The sequence below is a fragment of the Sinohyriopsis cumingii genome, chromosome 18 (genome assembly GCF_028554795.1).
Source record: "Sinohyriopsis cumingii isolate HCF-2022 chromosome 18, ASM2855479v2, whole genome shotgun sequence".
Lineage (NCBI taxonomy): Eukaryota > Metazoa > Mollusca > Bivalvia > Unionida > Unionidae > Sinohyriopsis > Sinohyriopsis cumingii.
The window spans coordinates 44,187,057-44,202,600 of NC_142978.1; the positions used below are offsets into that span (position 1 = coordinate 44,187,057).

Here is a 15,544-nt window from a genome sequence, read left to right on the forward strand (position 1 = left end):
TGCACTACCTCACCTGTTGCTGCATCATGCGATAGTCCTGAAGTATATCCTTAATATTTTTCTCGAATTTTATCTGGAGATTCGGTAACCAGTGAAGAATTTTACTTGTATTCAGTAAAACACACCATTAAGCTTGAACAGAAAATAAAAAGATTTATTGAACTCGGCATCTTGCCTTTCGCATAGGCTGACGAAGTAAAAACTTGTCATTCAACCGTTCCCTGAAGGTCATTTGCAATACAATGTCCAGTCATATCATTCAAATACAGCTATTTCTAGAAATTGAAAGATAGCCAATGCTTATTTTAGGATATGTTTTACCAGGTTAGTGACATGCATAAGCGTGATTCTGTTATTGCATTTGAAATAAAGCACTTGATTTCCTAAAAAATTTAGAAAAGTGATGGCAATGTATAAGGACTTTAATACGTTTGTAATAGTCTGAGCAACATCAAAGTGGAAAATATATGGTGCACACATTATTTTAATAATTAAACATTATTGATGCATTCTAGCTAATTACTCTATGCCTGTAAAAGTTATTAGCAAAAAAAGCTGTTATTTGGGTGCGTATTTCAATAATGCAACGTTGATTGGTTTTATTTTTAAAGTTATGATGTGTCAGATTTATTCTTCCAAATACACTTTCTCCATACATAGGTAGCAAAGTAATAAACAATCAACTCAGAACTGTAAATCTGAATTAATGCCATAGAAACAAATTTAAACATCGTCGTTCCCTTTGAAAGAATAAGAAGAAAACTTGGAGAGCCCAAGTTTTTGGACTTGATCAATCGTTCATATATGTTGCGAAAACGTATTGGTAAAACTAAAATAAACAGTATAAAAAATTTAAAGAAATCTGATGAAATGGTGAAAATCGTACCTGCAATAACAGATATTTCAGCCGAAATTTTCTCCAAACGTATTCATCAGAGAATTATTCTGAAGCCTTCCGCCTTTCAAAAAGCTAAAAGAAAATGTTCCTCTAAATTTCAAATCTTTAAATTATGAAGATTACAGAAAAAGGTTTTCACTCCTAAAGGTGCAAAACCATCTTAATCTAGCCCATGGAATTTCAGCATTATCAGATAATATTCGCTATCAACATTTGAAACATAGATCTGAGAGATTTTAGTATACTTGTAAATATTTTCAAAACCAATTCGTGAATCTAGAGACATATCGCACTCCTGGAGAGAAGCAACGGTGATGTTAGTACCTAAACCTGAAAAGGACCAAACCGACCATTTGAATGATCCTCCATGCCATTAACAAGCTGTATTTCACAAACCGTACAATGGATGATACATGATATATTTCTCTGGCATATCGAGTCCAACAAGGAAATATCGGACGTTCAATTTGCATTTAGAGACCAAAGAAGCAAAATAACGCATCGTGTCAGAGTCAAAGTATTTATGTAACGTGTTGTTTTGTATTCCTACAACATCAAACACCATTTCAATAATATTTGAATTTTCGTTTTCAATTTTGTTAATGAAACTAAAAGGTTTGTAATCACTTAATAAGATAATCTGAGACGGAACTGAAGTAATATTCACTTCAAAGTGTTGCGAAGCCAATATCGAATATTCCTTTTCGGTTTTGAAATAATGTCTCTGGTGCTTCTTTAGGGTTCTGTTTGAACATGGCACACTGGATGATCAACACCATTTTTGTCTTCTTGGTTAAGCAAGCCAACAATTCCGACATCAATTGCATATACATTTTAAATAATTTTTTTAAATCTGGAGATCAAAGAACTCGTACACTATTAAGTATGCCTGTTAATTGATCTAAAGCCTTCTGACCTTTGCCAGACCATTGACAATTGCATTTCTTTGTCAACAAATTGTTCATGGTTCAGCAATTATCGGAACATATGAGCTATATCCCAAAATCGCATAAACTGCTTTTTACTGATAGGCAATGGGAATTCAGAGATTGCTTTGATCTTCACTTCTGTAGGTTCAACATGGCTTTATCACTCAGTAGTAATTATAAATGTAACACAAGCACTGCAAAGCTAACTTTTACCTGAATAACCTTTCAAATTTGCATCATTGAGTCGATGAAAGATTTTCCGAATGGTTTCCTAATGATACGTACAGGTATTGATGTAAGCGTCATAGTTCTCTAGACCAGACGATATCGTGGTATTATACGCTGGAATATGGACAAAGACATTTTTTCATACCTGACGCCATCACATTATCTTGAAAACTCCATCTGTAGTTGCAAATGCCAATATTTCTTTGGACCTGTCCGTGAGTGGGATTTGGTAAAATCCTTCGAAATGTGAAACATAGAGTCATATTTTGCATTTCCAATTTTGTCAATGTAGTCATCAATCCCTGGCACTGGGGAAACTGTTACCTTTTATATACTCAGAACACATACGGAAAGTATATATTTGGTTTAGTCGCAAGAATCCATTTTGAACTCCAGTTACTTTTACTTTTACTTTGTTTCATGAAATCAATCTCTAGCAAATATTCAATTTCATTATTTTAGCATTCCTGCTTGAGAGTATTCACCCTGTAAGGTGATGTTTCACAGGTGCAGAATCTATAATTTGATCATCATAATATATTTTATCTATGAAGGAAAGTGAAGAAATAACTGCCTCATTCACATAAGTGCTGTTTTAATTCATGATTTGCCTGTGCTTGTAAATGTCAGTATTGCTTACCTGAACGTCAGGACAGTGATATTACAGTGCATGGTTTACTTTCCAATTGTGTGGGACAGGTGCAAACAAATTAATAAATGATTTTGAGGACAATCTGTACAAAAATACTCCTTAAACATATGTTCTGTTTCCTCCTACCAGGAGTATTAAGTATATAATTTAAGCTATTTTCTTTGTTTGTAATTGTATAAGGACCATAACACTTAAATTAAAGTCTATCTTCAGGTACAGACAAGAGGGGCAGTACTCTATTGCCAGGCTGAATACGTTTTTCCTTTGTACATTTGACATACCTTAATTTCAGTTTTGACTGAGTAAAGTGAAGACTAGTTCTTGCTACTTCACAAACCTTTGATAACTTACATTTTAAATCAGAGATATAGCCAAGAAGATTAACCTTTGATTTATCATCAATTTGAAAAAGGTTCTTTTTGAATACTTTCAATAGACCACGGACAGTGTGTGTTGAAATATATTCAAAACATCTAAAACCAATGACTCTTGAACTGATTCCCCTATAGTAAACAACATCTAATGAATGCACGCATCCCAATATGTTTCTATACTAAAGCACTATGACCGAATCAAGTTCTTGAAAGTCTGATGAAATGTTTCTAAAGCACATTAATGTGCAGGATGTTAGCCGTAAGATTTTAAAGTTTCCATGCCTAATGCATGCACAACTTGGTGGTGCATCATGGTATACATACATATATACTTGTCATATTAATGCATAATAGTACATCTGTAAATATCTGGCAAAAATGATTGATTAATTTTCAATTGTTCAGGCAGAGGTTTTTATATCGTTGTCCTTCTGTTTCGAAATTTTCCATCTGCAAGTTGTCTGATAGAAAGTGCTGTTTTAGCGCTTTTCTAAAATGATAACTATTTTGGTAATTTAGTGGTAAATCCACAGTTATAAAATATTTAATCTCAACTGTAATATTAAATATGTTAACCATATTATATATATATTTAATCTATTATTGTAAACAGATACCCTTTCTTTAACTCAATACGTTGTACAGACGGTTTCACTCACACTTTATCTACGTTTGATTCTATCTTTGAACACTCAAATTAAAGATGATATAAAACTCATACGGAATGTTTGTGTAAAATTTCAATTAGATGTCATTTAAACATAAAGTATAGTTTTAGTTTGTAAGGCAACAATCTTATTCCATTCATCCTAATGTAACCCTTTCCAGTTCTGTTTTTCATTTCATAAGTGAAGCTTACTCCTGAGAATTGTACATTTGTGGTTTGTGAATTATATTGGAGCCATATGTATATATTTTTATAGGTAAAATATATGAGTGAATACACTGAGATTGTATATTTGAAACGATAATGACATCAAATTTACTACTCTAGATTTGTATGGCATTTAAATTCCGCTGAATTTCTTGGAATTTAACACAGAACTAAAATATTTTATCACAAGCTTATTTAAACTGATCCATGACTAATCTTCATCGTTTACAAAGAAACTCCGATTTTAATCCAGTTCTTGTACATCACAGTAGAATTCACAACTGTGATATTTTGATTTCTATATTTACTTTTTGTAAAATTTGTTTTCTTTTTAGCCGCAATTCATTAAACTATTTTATACATGCTAACGTATATCTATAAAAAATCTATCCGGCATGAATTTGCTATTATAAGAAAAAGTATTCGTAATATGACAAAGTTTTGTATATTTTGTAGAAAACAAACTAAAAAGTTTTTCCTTTGAAACTCAAAAATAATCATTCTTCTCATTCACGGTACCTTAATCGGAATCAACAAAAATATTGATAACTTCCGTTTCAAGATCAACCACATGATGCTCCATAGTAGTTGGTGACTTTGCCGGACTTCAAACAAACTTATATAAAAGAGACTATATATCTTGGATTACTCTTTGAAGTGAATTTATTCAACTCCTTAAAACACAAGAACCTTTTGATAAAGTCAAACTTTAATAACGTTATTTTTACCAAAGTGGTTAATGATTTTTTTGACGACAGCTTGTATTAATTTTGATCTCCCTGACTTTGTTATCGTAGCTGATTTAACAACATTGTTTAACTCTCGTGAGAATATGCATAGATAAATAATTTCAGATGAGTCCCAGTCTAATTGATATTCTGAACAATATTGAATGTTAATACCTGTTCTACTTCAAATCCAGGTTGCCTTCGCTTCTGCTATTTGTATTAATGATTGAACATTTTGAGGGTTGAATACATTCTAATGCAAATATTAGGGACTTGTAGTGTCACCCGTATACTAGGAGATAGGATATAACATTTATTTGTATTCCTATTCTTACTTATCATGTGGATTAATACCCTTGCAAAGAAATTAAAAATCGACCTCACGGACTTTCCTAATGCTAAGCTAAGATGAGCACGGTCCGTAATGATTAATTTAGTATTTTGTCTAATACTTTATCAACGATAGGCCTCGCATCTGCAACAAGCCTTGTAATCCAGTAATGCCATTTTGTTGGAGGTAGAAAACGTATAGCCATATAGAGTAGGAATAATTTCCCTTATGCATCATCTTAATCATTCGTATGAATTGCTGCAAGAACATGTTTTGGTCCATTTTCAAAACAAACTGATATAATTTGGAAAGCTACATTACGTAAAGGGAACTTTCTCCACGACAACAATAAAAGTTTAAATGTTAATCCGATTTTATGCTAGTGCCTTTGGTATGTGGCATGTATTTACACTTACTGTAACTTCAGTTACAGCTATAGGACTATCAAAATAAATTAAGTATACAATCTACTTTATTAATTTGCCTATACTAGAATAAGGACTCTAGATTAGTTGGATCTGTCTGTTTAAAGAATAAAGCACCTGATCATATCATTTGTTTGTTTCAAAATTTCTAACTTATTACCAATATATAATTAATCTGATTTTGACTAATTGTTCGTAATTTAGCTAAATCAGATACTACATTTAAAATCACAGAAATATGTGCATTCCTCTTCTCCTTTTACAATTCATTTTCCTTTTGCTCTTACTTACACACTTTCCATTTTGTCTTACAAATTTTAACTCTTTTAGAGTTCCTCTATAAATATGTAATTGATTAGTTTTATTAATTTGTTCTAAATAATCAATTTAAATAATTCGCTGTGCCATCAATATTAGGTGTACATATGTGTCACTATCTCTTTTATGTTCAGAGTTTTGCAACTTTTTCCGCCATTAGATGTTACTATTACTATACCCCTGTCCAGTACATGCATTTATAGACACGCACAAATTATCGGTGTAGATGTAAAATCAATAGTTGAATGTACACTCAGCGCCTAATAGGCGAGGAACTCTAAAAGTCTTTGTATTTTATGTTATGATGATTCAGGTTTTAGCAGCATTATTGTACTGTCTTTGTATTTTATGCTAAGATGATTCAGGTTTTAGCAGCATTATTGTACTGTCTTTGTATTTTATGCTAAGATGATTCAGGTTTTAGCAGAATTATTGTACTGATCTTTAATGACGTTCCCATTCAAACTGAATAAGGGACAAGGATAAGTCATGATATTAACTCGACGAATATATACATGCTGCTAAATTTACCTACTGATAAGGAAGGAGCGATCACTACATCACTAGGTCACTCGTTAACTACACATACCGAAAACATGATATTGAATACAGTTTCATTTATTCTTCTGGTAAGTCTATTAAAATATTTATTTAGGCTAATTTGTTTTTTAAATAAGTGTCAACCAAATGGCTGACGAATGCTAGAAAGGCAATTTCTGAAGCAGTCATGTATAATTGGGAAGAATGTTCGGCCTTCTTGAAACACGTTTACCAGCAATAAGTCCAACAAGACGCCACCGATAGAGATGTAACACACACGCATGAAGCAATACTCAAATCGTTAACTGAGAACACATGCGGAAATTGGTTTAAATATAGAAGGAAATAACCTTTATAATGCTTATTTAGGCATCCGTTTATTACAATAACGAATCTTAACGATAGTTTTAAACAAAAAAGTAATCCTTGACCCTTTATACTAAATTTATAACTGTTGTTGCTTATTTTATTATTATTATTATTATTATTATTATCATTATTATTATTCCTTTATAATATGACGCTACATGACTCTTTTTCTTTAATGAAAATGTTGTAGTTCATGAGCATGCTTTTTGCCTTTGTTTTCATCCTAGAATTAGGAATTTACATGAGCACAGCTTTTAATAATAATTTTTTTCTTCTCCTGACGAAGCGTTTGATATGCTTGAACGCTGGAAAGATATTTCGTAACTGCGTTGCTACCAGTGTAAGTTATAAGATTGTTAGGCGTGTGCTAAGCATCATTTACTGGTAGATTATTAATACGTCAATGGAGCAATTGATATGTTGTGTACGTTTGTGTGTTTCATTGATTCAGATGTTGGCGTCCTATCGTTTATAATGGGGTAGGTAAACGAAAAATCCAGAGGAAACCATTGACCTTAAATGGACCAATGCATCCCATAAACGTGCAAACAGTGCACATAATGACTGAGCTATGCAGGCTCCTATAAATTAAACAAACACATATGCAATAGGTTGAGATCATTAATATTTTCAAGTGAGAGATTTCGGCAGTATGTCAAATTGAAGTATTTCCATATTGCAATGACATATCACATGCACCAGGTGACAAAATATACGCGTACCTTTGGTATTATTATTTGATCCTTGCTTAATATTATTTATGATTACTAAAGATGAAACTGTAACAATAGATATAGTTTTAGTTGTCTACTGTTCCAGATCTCGGTGTCACAAGGGGTAAGTTGTTTTGAAATATTCATGGGAATTATGCAACATGATATACATTTTCGCAGCTTCCAATCATCTGATCTAAGTTAACTCGGACCAATAGATCTTAAACATATAAATCCAACGTATTACAGTAGAGACTGCGAGCGAATAAGCATTCTACTTATAGCAACTTTGGATACAGAAACTTGTTACTTTTGAAATATATGTGTTGATTAAAGGTAAATAAATGAATTGACGATAAGTATGTTATATATAAAATTAAGGTGTACAGAACACATAAAGCGATGATTTGAGCGTGCAAGAATTGTAGTTTCTGCATCAATGTGCCTTTACATTGCAATTATTGATTTTCTCTGTTAATTATTATTAGCTGTGCATAGAGAATTATACGAGTCCTCTAACACATTTCAGTTTTAATGACTGATGTTTGTGAAATAATATTTGGATGCTTTTTTTCCCACAAAATTGGTTTTCGCTAGGACCCTCTGACATGTGATAAGACCAGCCATGGCTGTACCTTGTTTCCAAAGCGTTTTTTGTTATAGATCTTATTAAAAACCAACATCATTTGCTCTCAATTATTAGGCTGTGACAACCAACAAACCTCTTGGCACCAACTGTACGACTTCCTACGAATGCGGGACTGGGGTCTGCTGTCGTGATGCTGCTGGACAACTCGTGGATGGCAACCGTGACCCGCATGGACCGTTTGGTATCTGTTATAAGTGATTAAGTACATTTATTAATGCTTAATATCTCTACTAAAACAATGTTTTTTTTTCTAGTAAATTAGTTGATATTTACTGACTGGGAAAACTACATCAAACAATGCGTTTTGCAAGTAAATAGAATCATACGAACACAAATATTGAACATGAAAACAGAAATAGCCGAATGTTTTTTAATAAATAATACCCTTTGATATGTTATACCTGACATTGTTTACATTAGATTTAATGAAATTAACATGGAAAAAAGTTATTGACACCTTTTAAATCTTTTAGGGAATTAGAAAAATCTGATTATTGTCTAATTATGTTTTGAAAAGAATAATGTTGTATTTCATGCATGAAGCATCATATATTGTGTCGTAATAGTTTACACTGATGGATTAATTCAGTCTTAAACCACATACATTCTTTACACGTGTTTATTGCACGCCGCCACAAGTGGAGGAATGATCCTTTTAGGTGTAGAGCACATATCATAGGCAGAATGATATACTCTAATTGTAATAATATGACGTATGCTATATATTACGTACCATCTGACAAAAGATTCTGATAATTCTCTACTGTTTCTAAAAGGCTATTTTAACACCGTGTCCTTCACTTAGAAATTTATAGTGTAACCGTCTGAATCACTCGTGTGGAAAAAATTTTCTACAATGTTACGCAACCCTTCATTGTTTGGAGCCTTTGTACTACAATTAATTTAAACTATTTCTGCAAATATTTGGATGTCGAAATTCTTACATGTTTCAGATGAAGGTTTATTGTATCTGTATTTCAGACAACAAACATTAGTGAACCAATTTTTGGAAATTTAATATTTAATATTTAATATTTCGGACAATTTTACACAACCTTGTGGATATTTGTGTTTACAATTCTGCTTAATATATACTTTAGATGTTCTTTGTGCATTTCTACAATAGGAATATATGATCCTATTTGAACCTCTTTTGAATCCATTTTAAAAAGCATCATGTGACCGTTTTAAACCCGTAGTAAACAATTTTCAGTGAACTGAATCATCACCCCTGGGAAAGTGTGCGTTCTGAAATGTTGAGGACAACTATAAAGTACGTCGTAGTATGGCACATAATGACCCAAAATTGTATCACTGACATGAACTAACAAGGGATATGTAGATATTTTTCTCTAATTCATTATGGATTATTTGATGATGTGATTTGTGACTAGATTTTTGAGGCACGTTTCTCAAGACTCGTCCTATATTCTATTGAATATAACTGGCCTTTGTTACCGGCAAGAATTTAGTAAATTACTTTCATTTTCGACTATATTTGTCTTTAGTCTTTAGTTCCATGAAGGACTAGAATTGAATTCCATATCTAATGCAAGAGTTAATTTTTAACACGAGTGTGCAACATATTCAATGATAAGTAAGTGTCCTTCATTTGTTATCAACTGTTGTACACATTATAACACTTATGGTGTATGTTCCTAGTGACTGAGCAGAGGAAGTGATTAGGGATATATGTTTGTCTCACTCTCTGATCGCTAGTAACAGATAAAGGCGTCATCTAATACAGCAATGATTGCTAACCTAGTTACGATCGCTATTTCATTTGCAACTGGAATCAACTTCAGAAATTCATATTATTTATATTTGGAGATTTAAGTTTTAAAATTACTTTTATCTAATTGAAAGACTCGTATACAAACGTTGCATAACTTCGTTCCGAATAATATTTTTAAAAGTTGTTCAAGGTGGGATAAACGGAATGGAGGAGGGACGGACAATTGTAATATTACATGCCCCTTCCAAAATTCGTTGCGTCGCATAACAAGGCAGTATTGAGAAGAGATCAGAGTATTACTTATTGTTATGTAGTACAGCCCGGATGATTAGTCCAGTTCATGCCCCATAATTTATGGATTACTCCCTATTATTCCCGCAGGGCACCTTGCTCTTGGTGGCGACGTTTCAGGGTCAGGAACTTGCTCCAACAGACTTGGACAGGCTGGGGAAGTGTGTGAATCATCCTGTGGATGTGATCAAGGTAGTCCTACCTGCCTATCTATCTCTTAAATCTTGCAGTCCCCTTGCACCTTGCTTATATCGATGACATAAACTATCTCTAGCCATGGATAATTTAAAATTACACAGTTGCTTAAATTAAATTGTTTATATTTTGCTACGCTTAGGCCACTGACTTTTGGCTACTGGGAAACGTTGGCATGAGATGTACACCAGTATCAACCATACTGCAACATAATAAAGTCACGTGCCAGTAAGGTACCCATTTATTATGCTGCCACAAGAAAGAAACTAATCCCATTTGTAAATTAAAACTATTCAATAATGCTTTATAGGTTCAGAAACGTTACTAACAAAAGACATTGGTTGTCATTTGCGAGTCTTTCACTCTTAACAGACAAATAATCTATGAGAATCAGAAAATGAAAAATGAAATTTCCCTAGAAACTGCAAGTACATGTACATTTCCGTGAGAGTAATTTTATAATGCTTCCTAAAATCAAAGCTTTGTGTAAAACACGTGTTTTGCTATGTCACGAGCATATGTTATACTGGGGTCAGAGAAAGTTACATCTGGTCTTAAGATACATGTATTACAAGTCTGAAATGATGTCTTTTTGGCATTGAGTTTTGCCAGGGCCTAACATATTTTGCTACAATTTACGGTGACAAATCCGACTTGTTTGAAAAAATCAGTTAGAATTATCAAATTATACAATTCGATTAGTCCATTCCATAGATGTCTAAGAAAGACAGCTGTTTGTGGTTAGTTTAAGAATGAAGTGAAGATCTTTTCTAATCATAGTCGTAATGCTTGAGGCATTAGTTTATATGCTTAGAGTCTATACCAATGCTAGGTTATGGGAGGAAACATTTATTTTGTTAGGTTCTGGAAGTATTACGAACAGCACTTTCATTCCAATATGGAGACAGGAAATCGGTCGAGGCATCTCTTAGTGTACATTTTGCTCTTTCTAATGTTCACTATACGTATGTTTCTTTGATGTGGATAAGTAAATCAGAAGATTCATTTGTACTTATGTACTTTGTGCTTCGACACTGAGCATCAGGCTACATTTGTCTCACTGTTCTAATTTCTTTTTGATATCTAACGCAAAATGCCCAATGGCGTGAAAATTGAATGCAAGGAACGATGTAAGCCAAATCAAGTATTTGAGAAAAGTTCTTGGTCTTCTGATATTACGTTGAATAGTCTTGCTACCCGTGGGCAATAAACAAGCAACATCGACAGTTCGAGTTACTGTGTGTGTCCTAAATTAAATGGATTTTGTAGAATACACCTCTGTCGTTTTGCTCTTCAGGACTGGAGTGTTATCGTCCCATGAGTGGAGCGTGCTGTCCCCCAATGAGGTGTTATGATGCAGCGTACGTCAAGCAGCAGAGAGAATACTGGCACAATTGTTTCTCTAATCCACACTGCGCCATTCCCCCTTAAAAGCCTACACAGTACCCGAATTCAATGGTCACGCGAACCTGTGTTGTCGCGTAACTATAATTGTACGTCAACGAACATCTCAATATAATTTCTGGATTATAATATTTGTCAAAATGGGAATAAATAATGGATATCATTTTTTTTAATTCTACCTAAGTTTTGAATACAATAGTGTGGTTATTGTCTAATGTGTAATGCAACATTCATTAACATAATGATATAATAAATGACTTTAATTACAACCGCCCTAGTTACTTAAACGGCCTTTTAAAATATCGTGTTGAAGAAAGAAGTGCTTCTCCAAATGTCTTGTTACAACTGAATGTTGGTATTCACATGTATGCATGTTTCAATTTACGTCTGTGACAAAACAATAAAATATCTCAGATAATTAAAATAGGAAGCAATAATAGCACTATTAGGTAAACACGGTCAAATAAGGAATCTATAAAGATTTGACGGAACGTCCATGGAGTTAAGATCCATTCTCATTTTGCCAACATACCACAGAGAACCGATGTTAATATACATAGATGTTTGAATATGAGAAAGAGATTTTTCGAATTTGTAAGGGATGTATTTACCTTTGGATAAATGGATAAGTAATTTACTTTATTGTAGATTTGTCCCTTTCTCCTTCGCCGATACGGACACAACCTATTTTGCAACTTTAACTCTCTGAAAACAATATTCATTGATCAGTGTTTTAATCTGAAGCAATGGATCTGAATACACATACCAAATTCTGCTCCCAACTATCCAACCCAGTTGGAAGTGAGTGATATGGTTAAAAAAGAAAATGGTACCATTCTATTTTGTGTTTCTCGGCGTCAAACGGCAATGACTCGTAAATAAGCCAAATTATTCTTCAAACGTATCTATTGTTCTGGGTCCTTTATTATTCCCAATTAATTAAAAAAATATAAAGCTCTGGATATAATTGGCACAATTATATTACACATGCTCGAGGTGCAAGTCCCATTTAAAGTTGTTGTTTCTTTTTTATGTAAAGACTTATAACACGATGAACATTATGGTTTTATTGTCATGTCCTTTCTGCATCTTTGGTCTTCCATCACGAAAACAAAACTAAACGAAAGTGTGTTAATACAATTGACGTGTTTATTTAGAAGCAACATGAACACACATATAATAAATACTAGCATATTCCAAGAACATATGTTCATTTTTCAGTATGCCATGAATACCTAATCCTATACTCATGAGTAAAAATATAATTTTTTTTAGTTTGATAGATTATGGAGTCCTCAATATTCAAAATAATTTAGTTCAGCGTAATTGGATAAGACAAAGCTGTGTATCATGCCTTAGAATGACGAAATTAATGATTAGACGAGAAATGAGTACCGACCAGTTGCAACCCATATATCACTAGAACCTTTTGTCGTTTTAATCTCTGTCGTCAGCACTTACCAATTGTAAATAAAGTATTTCAAAATGAAGACTCATAGGATCAGAGGACTATTTCTAACTGCATTTAATATCATGACTATGTGTTGATTTTGCCTGCAATAAGACCACTTTAGATGCATTAGCGACATAAGGCCGTCCTACATAAGTTAATAGAGATGTTATCCCAAATAATCAAAAAAGCGTTGCCAGTTATATGCAAAGATCACCAGATTAATATGCATTAACGTTTTCATAACTGTACCCATCTTAATGATTTAGATTTCTTGCCTTGTTTACTCTGCAGTGGTAACGCATTCGACAAACAAGATGGATGTTCACCTTATTAATAATAATATCATTTTGCGAATTTCGCTCCTTATTCAATACAAGTGAAATCTGGATCATATAAGAACACATTACAATTTTGATTAAAATGGATAGACATAACAGCTTCCCGAATGATCACAATCTAATAATCCCAATCTAAGCCAACATAATTCATTATTGCTTTATTAATGTACTTGAAACTTTTTCATTATCATATTTATGCCAAACCTTACGAATATATGCCCATATTGCAAGTTTCATCAAAGTCTCATTTGCATGATAGCTTCCAGAATTGTTATATGATCGGCCAATCAGATTCAAGATCATCTCATTATTGTGTTTCAGAGATCATGATGACATTAATATATATTCCATGTCTGACCAATATCGGAACTATATATTCGACGTTTAACTAATATCGGATCAATAAATGTGTCTTCCAGAACTGCAAAGGCCCTTCAGTAATATTCATGGCATCTCATTTGCTATCCGGCGCAACAAGAAATTGATGACATAATCCCATCGTCCAAGTTTGTACGTTGTATGATTGATATACAACGAAATGTATGAATTGTTTTATTGAAAGGAAACGAGGCTTGCCATGTTTAATTCATTTAGAAGAGCGGGATTATTACTTTTATCGTTATTTTATTACAACGTTAATTAATACAAATGATTTCCTTCAATGCGTGATTATGTTAGGAATATTTAACACCCACAAGAGGCTTTTTATAATATATTCTTAACGTAATAATTCAGAGAGACTAGATACACTCTGATTGGCAAACCATTAAAAGGACACTAGAATGTGTATTTTCTCAGACATTGAATACTCAAATGTGTTGATGAATGTCACTGATTTGAAAGTGAAAATAGGATAATTACTATATAAATGTATAAAATAAGTGGTCACAAATCCTTGCGTTGTGAGAATAAGTTATTACAAACGGATTTGCTTTAATCTCTCTCTCTCTCTCTTAAAAATGTAGTTATAGCTATTTCCAAAATCTTTTCTACCTATCATGTTTTCCTGTTTGTATACATGTATTTGTCTGCTTTTGCTCTTTCAACTATATATGCATTTAAACCCTTGCCAGTCTACATATCTATGTGTATTATTTACTTCCCTAAGAATCAACAAGATTTTGTCTTATGGGTTTACTCGTGTTGGGATATTCTGTTTGTCAGCTTCCCCCGGTCAAGCTGATCTTATGTAAATCTTTGAATATATATATATATATATATATATATATATATATATATATATATATATATATATATATATATAAACAACAAATACCAAACCCCAACCTTTTTATATAGTTGGCATTTGATAATACCATTTTCCCATGAGCAGTCTATGTTTATAGAGAACTATTCTGACCGAATGTGCTATTCAGTTCTTAATTAAAATGCGACATATTGGGTCTTTAATTATCAAATCTATAGTTAGTAATGTATAGTTTCAATTATAAGATAACACAATAAGTTATTCAATCCATCAGTTCCTTTCTTATCTAATTTATCTATCAGAAGCTCATCAATGGAGAACTGTTTATGTTGATGTCATTTTAAAGCCAATTAAATTCATTCATTATTTTGGGATAATGTGTCACTGACCGTGTATCATATTTAGTGATCTTCATCGATAACAAAATTAGAAACATACTTATTTTACATATGCTCGTAAAATTTGCAAATATGGGTCTCATGTGGCTGCATTACTGAATATGAAGTGTACCTTCCGTATGTCTAATGTTCAAAAGTTAAATAGAATTCTCGGTGTGAATTAATAAAACGTACCGTTGATTTCAGAAATAGAATGAGTATCCAAAAGATTCACATTCGCGGTAAGGTCGATGCGAAACTCGCCAACCATGTCAACTCACCCGCTTTTGACAACAAATAGAAACTCACCCGCACATTCAGTAGAGTCTATCAAGATCTACTGACTGAGTCTAATACGGGGTGGATTGAAATGGAACGCTTACGGTTGGGAACAATACTGGATTCTGCGGGAAATATGGTCTATATGAACAAAATGAAACATTCCAAAAGCAATTGTGCATCCGTGTATGACAGCACACATATTTTGGCTATAATTATCATCCATGTAAATACTTC

The 15,544-nt window shown here is 32.9% G+C and overlaps 1 protein-coding gene across 1 annotated transcript; it reads left to right on the top strand.

Annotated features, from left to right (window-relative positions):
• The first annotated feature begins 6,250 nt into the window (after window positions 1–6,250).
• Window positions 6,251–11,818, top strand: LOC149776519 (uncharacterized). Its single transcript, XM_089942428.1, has 5 exons — window positions 6,251–6,386; window positions 7,486–7,503; window positions 8,083–8,209; window positions 10,145–10,246; window positions 11,547–11,818. Exons 1-5 carry the CDS (start codon window positions 6,273–6,275, stop codon window positions 11,678–11,680), a joined length of 495 nt encoding a protein of 164 aa, XP_089798554.1. The 5' UTR covers window positions 6,251–6,272; the 3' UTR covers window positions 11,681–11,818.
• The last annotated feature ends 3,726 nt before the right edge of the window (window positions 11,819–15,544 follow it).

What these genes read in the sequence shown, in the direction of transcription:
- LOC149776519 (XM_089942428.1), top strand. Translation starts at nt 6,273, where the DNA reads ATGCTGCTAAATTTACCTACTGATAAGGAAGGAGCGATCACTACATCA. An exon ending in TGACCCGCATGGACCGTTTG is followed by an intron (nt 8,210 to 10,144) that starts GTATCTGTTATA and finishes TTATTCCCGCAG; the next exon opens with GGCACCTTGCTCTTGGTGGC. An exon ending in ATCCTGTGGATGTGATCAAG is followed by an intron (nt 10,247 to 11,546) that starts GTAGTCCTACCT and finishes TTTGCTCTTCAG; the next exon opens with GACTGGAGTGTTATCGTCCC.